Source organism: Tamandua tetradactyla, chromosome 14 (assembly GCF_023851605.1).
Source record: "Tamandua tetradactyla isolate mTamTet1 chromosome 14, mTamTet1.pri, whole genome shotgun sequence".
NCBI lineage: Eukaryota > Metazoa > Chordata > Mammalia > Pilosa > Myrmecophagidae > Tamandua > Tamandua tetradactyla.
The window spans coordinates 57,989,325-58,003,784 of record NC_135340.1 but is presented as its reverse complement, the minus strand read 5'-3'; the positions used below and the strand labels follow the sequence as shown (position 1 = coordinate 58,003,784).

The 14,460-nt window shown below is 38.2% G+C and overlaps 1 protein-coding gene across 6 annotated transcripts in view; it reads left to right on the top strand.

The window, feature by feature from the left end:
- The first annotated feature begins 36 nt into the window (after nt 1-36).
- Nucleotides 37-14,460, top strand: part of CATSPER2 (cation channel sperm associated 2) — a 35,254-nt gene continuing 20,830 nt past the window's right edge. Inside the window, exons 1-4 of one of the 6 annotated variants that reach the window (XM_077127696.1) lie at nt 37-166; nt 902-1,045; nt 1,550-1,723; nt 1,918-1,986. In XM_077127696.1, the coding sequence (XP_076983811.1) occupies nt 904-1,045; nt 1,550-1,723; nt 1,918-1,986 (385 nt within the window). In that variant the 5' untranslated portion in view covers nt 37-166; nt 902-903. Of the gene's footprint in view, nt 332-901; nt 1,046-1,549; nt 1,724-1,869; nt 1,987-14,460 lie in introns of all 6 variants that reach the window. The other 5 variants (XM_077127695.1, XR_013162367.1, XM_077127698.1 and 2 more) reach the window with 5 other exon arrangements.

The window sequence follows — 14,460 nt, the reverse complement described above, 5'->3', positions numbered from 1 at the left end:
CGGGCCGCAGTGTGGCAGCCGCCGATTGGCTGCGCGGCGTCTGCGTCGGGCGGAAGGCACCAGCTGGTAACCGCCTAGAGGCCCGGACGCGGGGCGGGGCCGAGCTGAGACGGCGAGTGCTCGGGCAAGCGGGCCTGCACCCCGGGCGAGCAGGCCTATACCCCAGGCAAGCCGGAACCCGGTGGTCGGCCGGGCAGGACTGGAGATGGGGCGCTTTGAAGCTGGGAACCGGCCCTGAGCTCGTCTATCGTGGGGAAATTGAGCTCACGGGGCGCCGGAGGCGGAGGAGTGAAGTCAGGGCAGAGTGGGCGGGAGAGAGCCTTAGGCTGAGGTAAGGCTTGGAAGCGACAGTTGAGTGAAAGAGGAGCTGGCCCCGGAATTAGCTTTGAAGTGGATACACTTGGGGCTGTCACATTTTCAAAATGGCAAATATTTGTACAGGCTGTTACATTTTGTCCAGTTCGGACAGGCTATTGTAATTTATCCCTTAACTTGGTTTTCCCCTGGTGCAGCCAGCAAGGAGCTCTCCTGCTCTGCCCCATTGCCTGATTCCATCAGGTGCCTGATTACCTCAGGTCCCGGATTTCTTTTTGTCCAGCTTCAGGGCTCCTGCTCTTGTGGCTCCTGCTTTCACGTTTTTTATTACAAATGCTTAAACACAAGGGAAGGTGCCTGGCCACTTGTTCGACTGCGCAGTCTCTCTTTCTTAGGACTCCTATTTCCTTTTGTTTCAAAAACCTTCAGTAGGATGTTTGTTCTTCCAAACTGCTCAAAGTCCTAGATGTGGGCTTCCTGAAATGCTTTAAGGGCAAAGAGGGTAGGCAGGAGGGGAAAACAACCTCTAATCCTTGGTGCAGCTTCAAGAATTAAATGACACTTGGGTCTTGTATTTTCTTAACAGACATGGCCATTTATCGAGCAGGACACATGCAGCTACCCCGGGCAGATGCCATTCGTTCACGTCTTATTGATACCTTCTCTCTCATCGAGCATTTGCAAGGCTTGTGCCAAGCTGTGCCACGGCACACTATCCGGGAGATACTTGGTCAGCAGCCTCTTTCTTCATGAGACTAAATTTAAGATTCCTATTCACACCCTCCGAAGAGTAGGAAGCAAAGAGACAAATTTAAGGGTGGAAAAGTCACAGGGGTTGGTTTGGTTGCTACACCAAGTTTGGTAGTTAGCCCAAACTTGATAAAATAAGTAAAATAAAACTGTTTGAATCCAAGAGCTAGAATCCCTGCTTCTTGCTTTGGGGCATAGGATAGCTACTAGTACTGGCTGACTTGGAAAAGTTTCACCTTGAAACTTTGAGGGTTAAGCCTGCTGCCTTTATTCTTGGTCATAAGGAATACATCAACTCTCACTCCAAATTAAAAGGGTCCTTGGTTGCTGTGAGAAGGAGCAGCAAGGCAAGCCCTTGCACTAGGAGCCCCATTATCCTACCAGTAAGCTTGTCCCCAACCCTACCTCTGCTCTTCTTCATCACTCCCACCCCCCATGACTCTCTTTATATTTATCCACTGTCTCTTTTTTATTTTTGTTATAGATCCTGTCCATCAGAAGAAACTTATGTTGGGAGATCAGCACCAGCTGGTGCGCTTTTCCATAAAGCCTTCTCATGTAGAACAGATTACATATGCCCAGAGATTGATGAGCAGGCTTCAGGTGCGTTGCAATCAGACGCCACCTCTTTCCTTGTGGGCTGGATGGGTCCTTGAGTGTATCCTTTTGTGTCACTCATTTTTATTTCATGGCTTTACTGTCTCTCTTGCCTCATCATCTGCCTAATGACACACTCCCACTTTCTTTTCATTCTCAAAGTTCCTATCCCTCTTCTACCCTCCCATCCTCCCATTATTTCCACAGTATACTCAGAAAGAATTCCACTCTGAATGTTTCCTTAAGAGAGAACAGGTCCTCTCTTCACAAACTTCATCATCTTCCTCATCTTTTTGAATACGATTGTACTGATGGTTGAAATAGGTGAGAAGTAGCATTGAATAATTTAAAAAGTGGGTGGGGGTCATTTTCTAAATTTATCACTTTGCATTTTTAAATATCATTTGAATTATGGTAGGGATAATCATATAAGCCTCCTGGAGTAGGATTTGTGCAACCACTAAGACCTAGAGATGTTTGGAAGACTCTTGAGAGTGTAGTAGATAGAGGGTAGTCTAAACACTTAGAGATGGAATGAATTATGTAGAAATGTAACAAATCCACAAGGAGCTAGAGATAGGAAGACCAGTTATATTTCTTTTGTTTAAGCTGGTATTTGTCTGAATTCACCTTTTCTGTTTCTGTTGAATATATTGGCAACACTGCATGATCTAATGTTGACATTTTTCAGCTATATTTAAGTTTACTTAAGTATGAACAAGAAAGCACACAAAAAGTACATAAAGTTATGGACAACCAAGATATTAGATGAATTGAAAAATGTGACATAAAAAATAATTTAAAAACCAATCATAAATTATATGGAATACATCAAAAACAGTAAGACACGGGAGAATCAATAGGGTTATTTCATTATCATCTCAAGCAAACTACTCAGAAATTATGAAAGACAATAGAAGCTCTTTATTCCTTGTTTCATCCTCATTGTTTTGGGAAAGTGTCCCACTTTAAATTACTTCTTTAATGCAGTCAGTTCAAAGATATTTAAATACACAACAATAATTGACATCACCGACCAGCTATAGGAAGCTATATACATTGAAGTATTTTATTTCCTTCCCACAGTGGTGGACATTTTGAACTAAGACACACGTGATTCCTATTTCTTGTATGATTACTGGCATATATTTGCCTCATGGGGTTAGGGTATAGTCTTAAGCCTTGGAATGAAGTAAATAACAGTAAATATATAGGATTACCTAGTAGAAAAGACAGGTTAGCACTCTGAACATCTGTATATGGCATATACATTAAATGAATGTCTTCTTATATTTTTAGGTCTACAAGATTTAGTACATGTAAATAAGGAAAAAATTGATAAATATGGTAAATTTAAAAAAAAAAAGTAGAATAGCATTAACCATTCTGTTTGGTAAAACAGCTAGCCAAATATGAAACATGATATCTGGGACAGAGGACAAATGAATTGCCCGAATGAGAAATACCTGGCAAGCTCATGAAAACTGTTTTATTAAGCACAATCTCTTGGTGGAAAGGTTGGAGGGATTTTGTAAAGGAACATAATTTGTGGCTAACATTTCTTTGAACTGACCAATTCATGTGATGAAGATAAACATTAAAACTTGGTTTTGACTTTTAAAAAGTTATTTTCCAGATCAAAACTAATTTTGTTGTAGATGGGGGACTATAAAGAAAATTGTTATATCATTTTAATAACCACAATATGTGAGTAAATTTTTGCTTTGGCATTTAATAAGTGATTCATACAGTTTATGAAGAAAATATAGTATTTGTTTGTAAATACATTTTTGCAAATGAATTTTTAAAAGATATTGAGTTTGGCTTTGGGATCAAATATGTTTATTCTATGTATTATGTGTTAAATATTACATGTTAAAGTTTTGATTGAAATTTAACTCATGTATTAGGGCATAAAAATTGAGAAAACTGCAGTATAAAAATGAAAAGAAAATAGAGAAAACTACTTTCATGACTGAATATTGGTAATTCTTCTAATTTTCACTTTGACCATCAATTAGATTATTATGTTTTTTTATTAAAATTTCCTTTCATTTTTCTTTGTAATTTTAAAATTTTTAATTTTATTTTTTATTGATTTGTTATGAATTCACATACCATGTAATTATCCAATATGTACATGGTATCATCATATAGCTCTGCATTTGATCACAATCAACTTTTTTTTCTTTTTTGTGAGAAATAACATATATACAAAACAATAAATTTCAACACACATCACAATTAGTTGTAGAACAGATTTCAGAGTTTCATATGGGTTACAATTCCACAGTTTTAGGTTTTTACTTCTAGCTGCTCTAAGATACTAGAGACTAAAAGAAATATCAATATAATGATTCAGCACTCGTACTCATTTGTTGAACCCTACCTTTTCTGTATAACTCCACCATCACCTTTGATCTTTCTCCCACTCTTTAGGGGTATTTGGGTTATGCCCATGCTAACTTTTTTTTTTTTTTTTTAGTTTAAACTTTTTTCTTTTTTTTTTTAGCAATAAAGTATTTTTTTATTAATTAAAAAAAGAGTAAAAAAAAAAAAATTAACACAACATTTAGAAATCATTCCATTCTACATATGCAATCAGTAATTCTTAATATCATCACATAGATGTATGATCATTATTTCTTAGTACATTTGCATCGATTTAGGAAAAGAACTAGCAAAACAACAAAAAGATATAGAATATTAATATAGAGAAGAAAATTAAAATAATAATAATAAAAAATATATATATAGAAAAAGGAAAAAAACAAAAACAAAAGATACAAACACACAAACAAACAAAAAAACTATAGTTCAGATGCAGCTTCATTCAGTGTTTTAACATAGTTACATTACAATTAGGTATTATTGTGCTGTCCATTTTTGAGTTTTTGTATCTAGTCCTGTTGCACAGTCTGTATCCCTTCAGCTCCAATTACCCATTGTCTTACCCTGTTTCTAATTCCTGCTGGTCTCTGTTACCCATGTTATATTCCAAGTTGATTCTCGAATGTCGGTTCACATCAGTGGGACCATACAGTATTTGTCCTTTGGTTTTTGGCTAGACTCACTCAGCATAATGTTCTCCAGGTCCATCCATATTATTACATGCTTCATAAGTTTATTCTGTCTTAAAGCTGCATAATATTCCATCATAGGTATATGCCACAGTTTGTTTAGCCACTCGTCTGTTGATGGACATTTTGGCTGTTTCCATGTCTTTGCAGTTGTAAATAATGCTGCTATAAACATTGGTGTGCAAATGTCCATTTGTGTCTTTGCCCTTAAGTCTTTTGAGTAGATACCTAGCAGTGGTATTGCTGGGTCGTAATACATTCTGCCAGTCTATGTCTTTTGATTGGGGAGTTCAGTCCATTAACTTTTAGTGTTATTACTGTTTGGATAATATTTTCCTCTACCATTTTGGCTTTTGTATTATATATATCATATCTGATTTTCCTTCTTTCTACACTTTTCTCCATACCTCTCTCTTCTGTCTTTTCGTATCTGACTCTAGTGCTCCCTTTAGTATTTCTTGCAGAGCTGGTCTCTTGGTCACAAATTCTCTCAGTGACTTTTTGTCTGAAAATGTTTTAATTTCTCCTTCATTTTTGAAGGACAATTTTGCTGGATATAGGAGTCTTGGTTGGCAGTTTTTCTCTTTTAGTAATTTAAGTATATCATCCCACTGTCTTCTAGCTTCCATGGTTTCTGCTGAGAAATCTACACATAGTCTTATTGGGTTTCCCTTGTATGTGATGGATTGTTTTTCTCTTGCTGCTTTCAAGATCTTCTCTTTCTCTTTGACCTCTGACATTCTAACTAGTAAGTGTCTTGGAGAACGCCTATTTGGGTCTATTCTCTTCGGGGTGCGCTGCACTTCTTGGATCTGTAATTTTAGGTCTTTCATAAGAGTTGGGAAATTTTCAGTGATAATTTCTTCCGTTAGTTTTTCTCCTCCTTTTCCCTTCTCTTCTCCTTCTGGGACACCCACAACACATATATTTGTGTGCTTCATATTGTCATTAAGTTCCCTGATCCCCTGCTCAAGTTTTTCCATTCTTTTCCCTATAGTTTCTGTTTCTTTTTGGAATTCAGATGTTCCATCCTCCAGTTCACTAATTGTAGCTTCTGTCTCTTGAAATCTACCATTGTAGGTATCCATTGTTTTTTCCATCTTTTCTACTTTGTCCTTCACTCCCATAAGTTCTGTGATTTGTTTTTTCAGACTTTCTATTTCTTCTTTTTGTTCAGCCCATGTCTTCTTCATGTCCTCCCTCAATTCATTGATTTGGTTTTTGAAGAGGTTTTCCATTTCTGTTCGTATATTCAGCATTAGTTGTCTCAGCTCCTGTATCTCATTTGGACTATTGGTTTGTTCCTTTGGCTGGGCCATATCTTCAATTTTCCAAGCGTGATCCGTTATTTTCTGCTGGCGCCTGGGCATTTAATCAGATTTCCCTGGGTGTGGGACCCAGCTGGTTGAAAGGTTTTTCTGTGAAATCTCTGGGCTCTGTTTTTCTTATCCTGCCCAGTAGGTGGCGCTCGTGGCGCTCGTCTGTCTGCGGGTCCCACCAGTAAAAGATGCTGTGGCTCCTTTAACTTTGGGAAACTCTCGCTATGCGGGCGGGTCGCCAAAGCGGCTTGGGGAATGCTCGCAGTCGGCCCGGAAACCGCGTGTGGAGGTGGGGGCGCCGGCCACCACGGCTCGGGGGGGTGCCGGTCCAAATCGCCCAGCCACCCAAGACGCCAAGCGTGGTGGGAGGGCCCCGCTATCCAGCGTTCTCAGTCGGACCGGGAAGCCACGTGTGTGGAAGGGTCCCCGATCGCCAGCCGCCCCAGCCCAGGGAAGTGCACGCCCCTCGGTGATCTCACCACAGCGGATTCTCCCTGCCCGTTCAGCCGTCCCAGAATGGGGTACGCTGTCTTTTTGTTCTCTGTCGTGGCTCCGGGAGCTGTTTTGTATTGTTTTTGTTTCTTTAGTTGCTGTTCTGGAGGAGGAACTAAGACCCGTGCCCCATGCTAACTTTTTAATGTTGAAAGGGGCTGTTGATAATATGAGATAAGGGGATGGAACTAGTTGATGCTCTGGAGAGGTTGGCCCGTCTGCATTTCAGGACTTATCTGATCCAGGTTCTCATCTGGAGGTTGTAGGTTTTTGGAAAGTTACCCTTGTGCCTGGAACCTTTGTAGAATCTTATATAATTCCCTGGGCATTCTTTTGGATTGTTTTTATAATTTTCATATTTTGTTTCAAAATGATGAGAGAAGAAGATTTAGCTCATTTGCAAACCTTTCTCTGAAAATAACATTACACATGTGGATAGTCTTTATTTCCATTAAAAAACTGATTATAACTTCTTTTTCTCTCTTTTTTACCATTTTTTAATTGTGAAATATAACAAATACACAAAAAAAGCAATACATTTCAAAGTACTTTTTAAAGAAATAGCTGTAGAGCAGATTTTAAGGTTTGATACAGGTTATAATTCCATGATTTTTTGTTTTTTTTTTTCTGTCAGCTCCAAGACACTGGACACCAAAAAAAAAAATCCATATAATGATTCAGCAGTCATACTCATTTGTTAAATCTATCTTCTCTGTTATATTCCTCCTCTTTTCTTTCTTTCCTTCTTTTTGTGAAAAATGACATATATACAAAAGAGTGATACATTTCAAAGTACATCAAAACAATTAGTGGTAGAACAGATTTCAGAGTTTGGTATGGTTTAGAATTCCACAATTTTAGGTTTTTACTTTTAGCTGCTCTAAGATACTGGAGACTAAAAGAAATGTCAATATAATGATTCAACACGCATACTCATTTGTTCAACCGTACCTTCTCTGTGTAACTCTACCATCACCGTTGATCTTTCTCCCACTCTTTAAAGATATTTGGACTATGCCCATTCTGACTTTTTCATGTTGGTAGAGGCTCTTGATAATATGGGATAGGGAAATGGAACTAGTTGATATTCTGGAGAAGCTGGTCCTTCTGCATTTTAGAACTTGTCTGTTCCAGGGGACCATCTGGAGGTTGTAGGTTTCTGGAAAGTTACCCTAATGCCTGGAACCTTTGTAGTATCTTATACAATGCCCTAAGTATTCTTAAGGATTAACAGGACTGTTTTTTTCTGTTTGGAGTTAGGCGAGTTATGATAGGTAGCAGTGTCTAACTGGAGCTTGCAAAAGGGTGTCCTCCAGAGTAGCCTCTCAACTCTATTTGAACTCTCAGCCACTGATAGCTTATTTGTTACACTTCTTTTCCCCCTTTCAGGTCAGGATGGCATTGTTGATCCCATGGTGCCAGGGCCAGGCTCACCCCTGGAAGTCATCTTCCACACCGCCAGGGAGACTTTCACCCCTGGATGTCATATCCCACAGAGGGGGAGAGAGCAATGATTTCACTTGAAGAGTTGAGCTTAGAGAGAGAGAGAGGCCACATCTGATCAACAAAAGAGGTCCTCTGGAGGTGACTCTTAGGCATGCCTGTAGGTAGGGTAAACTACATACATAAGTTTCACAAGAGCAAGCATCAAGATCAAAGGTTTGTCCTGTTGACTTGGGTGTCCCTAATATTTGACACAGTATTTGGGTTTTCCCAGTGGTAAAATTTAGTACTGTGCTGGTTTGAAATGATGTATGAACCCTAGAAAAGCCATGTTTTTGTAATCCCATTTTGTAAAGGCAGCTGTTTCTTCTAATCCCTGTTCAGTGTTGTATATTTGAAACTGTAATTAGATCATCTCCCTGGAGATGTGATTTGATCAAGAGTGGTTGTTTGGGACAGAGCAGTCTCTTCAATAAGTTGGGACAGAGCAGTTTCTTCAATAAATGGTGCCTAGAGAACTGGATATCCATATGCAAAAGAATGAAAAAAGACCCATCTCTCACACCCTATACAAAAGTTAACTCAAAATGGATCAAAGATCTAAACATTAGGTCTAAGACCATAAAACAGATAGAGGAAAATGTTGGGAGATATCTTATGGATCTTACAACTGGAGGTGGTTTTATGGACCTTAAACCTAAAGCAAGAACACTGAAGAAGGAAATAAATAAATGGGAGCTCCTCAAAATTAAACACTTTTGTGCATCAGAGAACTTCATCAAGAAAGTAGAAAGACAGCCTACACAATGGGAGACAATATTTGGAAACGACATATCAGATAAAGGTCTAGTATCCAGAATTTATAAAGAGATTATTCAACTCAACAACAAAAAGACAGCCAACCCAATTACAAAATGGGAAAAAGACTTAAACAGACACCTACCAGAAGAAGAAATACGGATGGCCAAGAGGCACATGAAGAGATGCTCAGTGTCCCTGGCCATTAGAGAAATGCAAATCAAAACCACAATGAGATATCATCTCACACCCACCAGAATGGCCATTATCAACAAAACAGAAAATGACAAGTGCTGGAGAGGATGCGGAGAAAGAGGCACACTTATCCACTGTTGGTGGGAATGTCAAAGGGTGCAATCACTGTGGAAAGCAGTTTGGCGGTTCCTCAAAAAGCTGAATATAGAATTGCCATACGACCCAGCAATACCATTGCTAGGTATCTACTCAAAGGACTTAAGGGCAAAGACACAAACGGACATTTGCACACCAATGTTTATAGCAGCGTTATTTACAATTGCAAAGAGATGGAAACAGCCAAAATCTCCATCAACAGAAGAGTGGCTAAACAAACTGTGGTATATACATACGATGGAATATTATGCATCTTTAAGACAAGATAAACTTATGAACCATGTAATAACATGGATGGACCTAGAGAATATTATGCTGAGTGAATCCAGCCAAAAACTAAAGGACAAATACTGTATGGTCCCACTGATGTGAACGGACATTCGAGAATAAACTTGAAATATGTCATTGGTAACAGAGTTCAGCAGGAGTTAGAAACAGGGTAAGACAATGGGTAATTGAAGCTGAAGGGATACAGACTGTGCAACAGGACTAGATACAAAAACTCAAAAATGGACAGCACAATAATACCTAATTGTAAAGTAATCATGTTAAAATACTGAATGAAGCTGCATCTGAGCTATAGGGTTTTTTTTGTTTTTGTTTGCTTGTTGGTTTGTTTGTTGTTGTTGTTTTTTACTATTACTACTACTTTTATTTCTTTTCTTTATATTAACATTTTATATCTTTTTCTGTTGTGTTGCTAGTTCCTCTAAACTGATGCAAATGTACTAAGAAACAATGATCATGCATCTATGTGATGATGTTAAGAATTACTGAGTGCATATGTAGAATGGTATGATTTCTAAATGTTGTGTTAATTTTTTTTTTTCTTTCCGTTAATAAAAAAAAAAAAAAAAAAGAGTGGTTGTTAAACTGGATTAGGTAGAGGCATATCTCCACCCATTTGAGTGGGTCTTGATTCGTTTCTAAAGTCCTATAAATAGGAAACATTTTACAGAATGAAAGATTCAGAGAGAGCAGAGCAGAATGACATAGCCATGAGAAGCAGAGTCCATCAGCCAGCAACCTTTGGAGATGAAGAAGGAAAATGTCTCCTGGGGAGCTTCATAAAACAAGAAGCCAGGAGAAGAAGCTAGCAGATGATGCCATGTTCGCCCTTTGCCCTTCCAGATGAGAACCCTGACGGTGTTCACCATGTGCCTTCTCACTTGAGAGAGAAACCCTGAACTTCAATGACCTTCTTGAACCAAGGTATCTTTCCCTGGATTCCTTTGGTTGGACATTTCTATAGCCTTGTAATTGGGATATTTTCTCGGCCTTAGAACTGTAAACTAGCAACTTATTAAATACCCCTTTTTAAAAGCCATTCTGTTTCTGGTATATTGCATTCCAGCAGCTAGCAAATGAGAACAGGTTCCATATTTTTTCTGCCATCCCTCAGGGGACTTTGGCAATACTTTTTGATTATCTGCTTAACATTTGTCATTGATTTTTGAAGTTCTAGAGACATCTTGATGTATTCTATAAATATTTTTTCTCAGGTGAATGTAATTTTTAGAATCTTTTGAAGATCATCTTGAGATAAACTCGCAGAATTATCATTCTTAATGAATGTTTTAGTTTACTAAAGGTACATAATGCAATAATCTAGAAACAGAACAGCTTTTAAAAAGGGGATTTATTGTTGCAAGTTTACAGTTTTAAGGCCATAAAAATGTCCAAACGAAGGTCTCCAGAAAAACATACCTTGACTTAAGAAAGGCCAATGAGGGGGTACATAGGCAGTTCAGTGGTAGAATTCTTGCCTGCCACACAAGAGACCTGGATTGGATTCTCCACCCAAGCACTCAAAAAAAAAAAAAAAATCAACAAACGGTTCTGCAGTAATGGATATTCACATGGAAAAGAATGAAACGTGACCCCCATGCATAGCATCCCCCCCCCAAAAAAAATAGAAAGACCAATGTCTGTCAGATTCAGATGGGAAGACATGTGGCTGGCCTTTGCTGATCCTTGTTCCTGGTTCCATTGCTTCCAGCTTCTGATTCCCAGTGGCTTAGTTTGAGCCTTGACTTGGCTTCTCCAGGGCAAACCTCTGGATTCTGGCTTGCTTAACAACTAATGGGAAGACACAGGACAATACTTCCTGGGCTCTGCCTCTCCAAACATCCATACCTAGGTGCCTGCTCTCTTTGTCAGCACTCTCACCATCTCCAAATATCTGTCTATGTCACTTTGGGTTCTTGGCATCTCCTGGGGCTTCTGCATTTCCAAATTTCTGTGTCTTTGTTGGCTCTGAGCTTTCTCCCAAATGTTTCCCTTGTTAAAAAACCCCAGTAAAGTAAAGATCCACTGTGAATGGATGGCGTCACATCTTTGTCTAATCAAAAAGTCACACCCACAATTGGGTGTGTCACATTGCCATGGAAGTAATCTAATCAAAAGGTCACACTCTCCTCATCTACTTGCATACCCTCATTTAGCAATACTCTCTGTCCTCGCCTTCTCCACCCTGCCAGCCACTAGTCTGCCTTCTACAGTGGGGGATGTGCAATCTCTACGGATTTGCTTATTCTAAGGACTTCCTATAGGAGAAATCATGGACTTTGTCCTCTTCACGTCTGAATTGTTTCACATGATGTGATGTCTTCAAGGCTCATCCACGGTGTAGTATGCAACTTCACTTCACTTTACAGGTGAATCATATTCCACTGTATGGACAGACAACATTTTTGTACCCATTCATCTGTTGATAAACTAGGATTGCTTCCGCCTTTTGACCATCGTGAATAATGCTGTGATAAACGTCAGTATGTAAATATCTGTGCTAGTCCCTACTTTCAGTTCTTTGGGTGCATACCTAGTAGCCAAAATATTAATAAGAACAAAGACAATTAAAAACTGTAAGGATATCAAAATCACCACAGCAGTTTGTATTCTTCAGAGTGATTGAGTGATCTGCATTAACTGCTAACATATTAGTCATTGTGCATTTGGAGGCTCTCAGATTGTTCTGTTTTAAAGGGAAAATTTTAAATTACTTTATGTATTATAAATATGCAAATTAAAATAGACTTCATTAACACCTTTAAAAACACAAACCTCTGGGATACCTTCAGGAATCCCTTGGAGTTTGCAAACTCGTTGGAAAATGCTTTCTAGTTGGAAAAAAAAGCGAGTATTTGTACCAATACCAATATGTATTAGTAAAATTTTTGTAAATGGTCAAAAGGTATTGCACAGTGAAATCACCTTGTTTTAGGGTGTCTATTTAGCTCTAATAAAGAATGAAAAACAATATGATAATTGTGGTTGTGTCCTATAATAGAATTATGTGGGATTTAAGATCTTCCAATTTCAAAAGGGACACATTGGGTTTTTTTTTTCAAAATTATCTCAAATTTATTATTGTTATTTGTTGATAGTATTAGTGAAATTTTGCATGGACATGGTTTAAAGAAATAAATAATTTTGCAAAGCTTGTTTGAGAAACAGCAGCCCCTATGCTGACATTTTACCATCCTCAGAGGCAACTACTTGCGACTTTTATAGTTGTTTCTTCTAGTATTTACCTCCATATTTGTAACATGCTTAAATTACTTCCTTTGATTTTTCAATTTCAGACAGATCTTTCTCAGCCCCCTCCCCTTCCATTTTCTGATCTTTTCAGTATACTTATTTTACAAATTTGTTTAGATCAATATTTAGTATTTTTATCATTGTTGCTATGTAAACATTGTTCACAACTGAACCACTTTGTATAGTATGGTCAGTTTTCCTTGTATTTTAATTTTAATTTCCTTTTAATTTTCCCTAGAGTTAATAATTTCTTCCTTATTAGTTTGCTTAGTCTCCTGTGTACTTATCATTAATTTGTCTGCAGATGTCTAAATATTCTCTGTGCCAGTTGTTAGAATTAATGGGGGTTCTTGTAAGGAAAAGTAAGTTAGTCAAGAAACTTCTAGCAACCTCACAGCCATGACTCAACCAAAGCTGGATGCAAAAGGACCTAATAAATTGAGAGCAGCTCTGGGGACTGAATAGCCACTTTAATATCAGTTCTCAGTGTCAGATATCCTGTATCCTCAGAACAGTGCCTAACACATCATAGAAGCTCATTATTTTTTTAAGAAGTTAATGGCATTTTGAGGCCTCTCAAAAATGTACATTGTAACTGGTAACCACTTGACATGGCACTGGATGAAAAGTGGTAAAATAAACTTAATGATAGGCAAATGGAAAATAATGCATTTGAGGGGAAAGCAAACAAACATTACTTAAAAATAGAGGGACTCCTAGTATTTTGACTCCTGAATGGAATTTTTAAATCATGACTGATTCTACTTAGAAGACAGGGGTCCAGATATACTCTTTGAGTTCAAAAAGACCATCAAAGTTTTGTACATTGTCAGAAAAGTACATTGGAAATTTAATAATTAAATTAATATGGGGCGGTGTGATGGTGGCTCAGTGGCAGAACTCTTGCCTGCCATGCCAGAGACCCGAGTTCAATTCCCAGTGCCTGCCCATGCAAAACAAAACAAACAAACAAAAATTAATATGAAACCACTGGCTATCCACACCTGGGAGTTATACCAAACAAAAGTAGAGTTCTTAGCATCATGTACATAAAATCCAATCAGGATTTCAAAGAGAGAGTTTATTATTAAGCATGAAGCAGATCACATGGCCTATAGGCTCAAAATCTGTCTCCCTGAATTTAAGGAGTTTAGGATTTTTTATGGATTCAAACAAGGGAGATGGAGTTGTTACCATTAAAATAACAAGTATAAACAGAGCTGAGGATAGGCTAGAATGGCCATTGTAATAGGAAGTATACACCGGGCTAAGACTGGTTGAGTTTCAGTAATTTCAGGTATTGACTTTTGGTTAGTCTGCAATATAGAAAGAAAGAAAAAACATCTATAGAATTATTGAGTAATCATAATAATTTGTTAATTTTTAATTTCTGAGTTACAACTTCAGCAAAATTGGACTTGCTTTGAAACAAGTGGGGCTTTAATTGATATTCTGTGAAGTGACCTACTATTGTTTTTCTATAACAAGAGAGTAGCAATAATTACTGCCTATGGAAACTCGGCCTTCTGAAATAGGATAATACATTTGCCTGACTTGCTTGATCAAACTGCTGCCTTCTCACACTCTAGAGATGTTCGAAACCACATCGCAAGCTATACTCTTCACTATTAACTCCATTGGCTGCAATTCCTCAGTAGAACTTTGCTGGGCTCCTCAACTCTGTTTCTACTAGGACCTCTTTGCCTTGCTAAGCCAGGCTGAGGAATTCCAAGAATTTTTTTTTAAGTTGTATTTTCATCTCCAGATCATACACA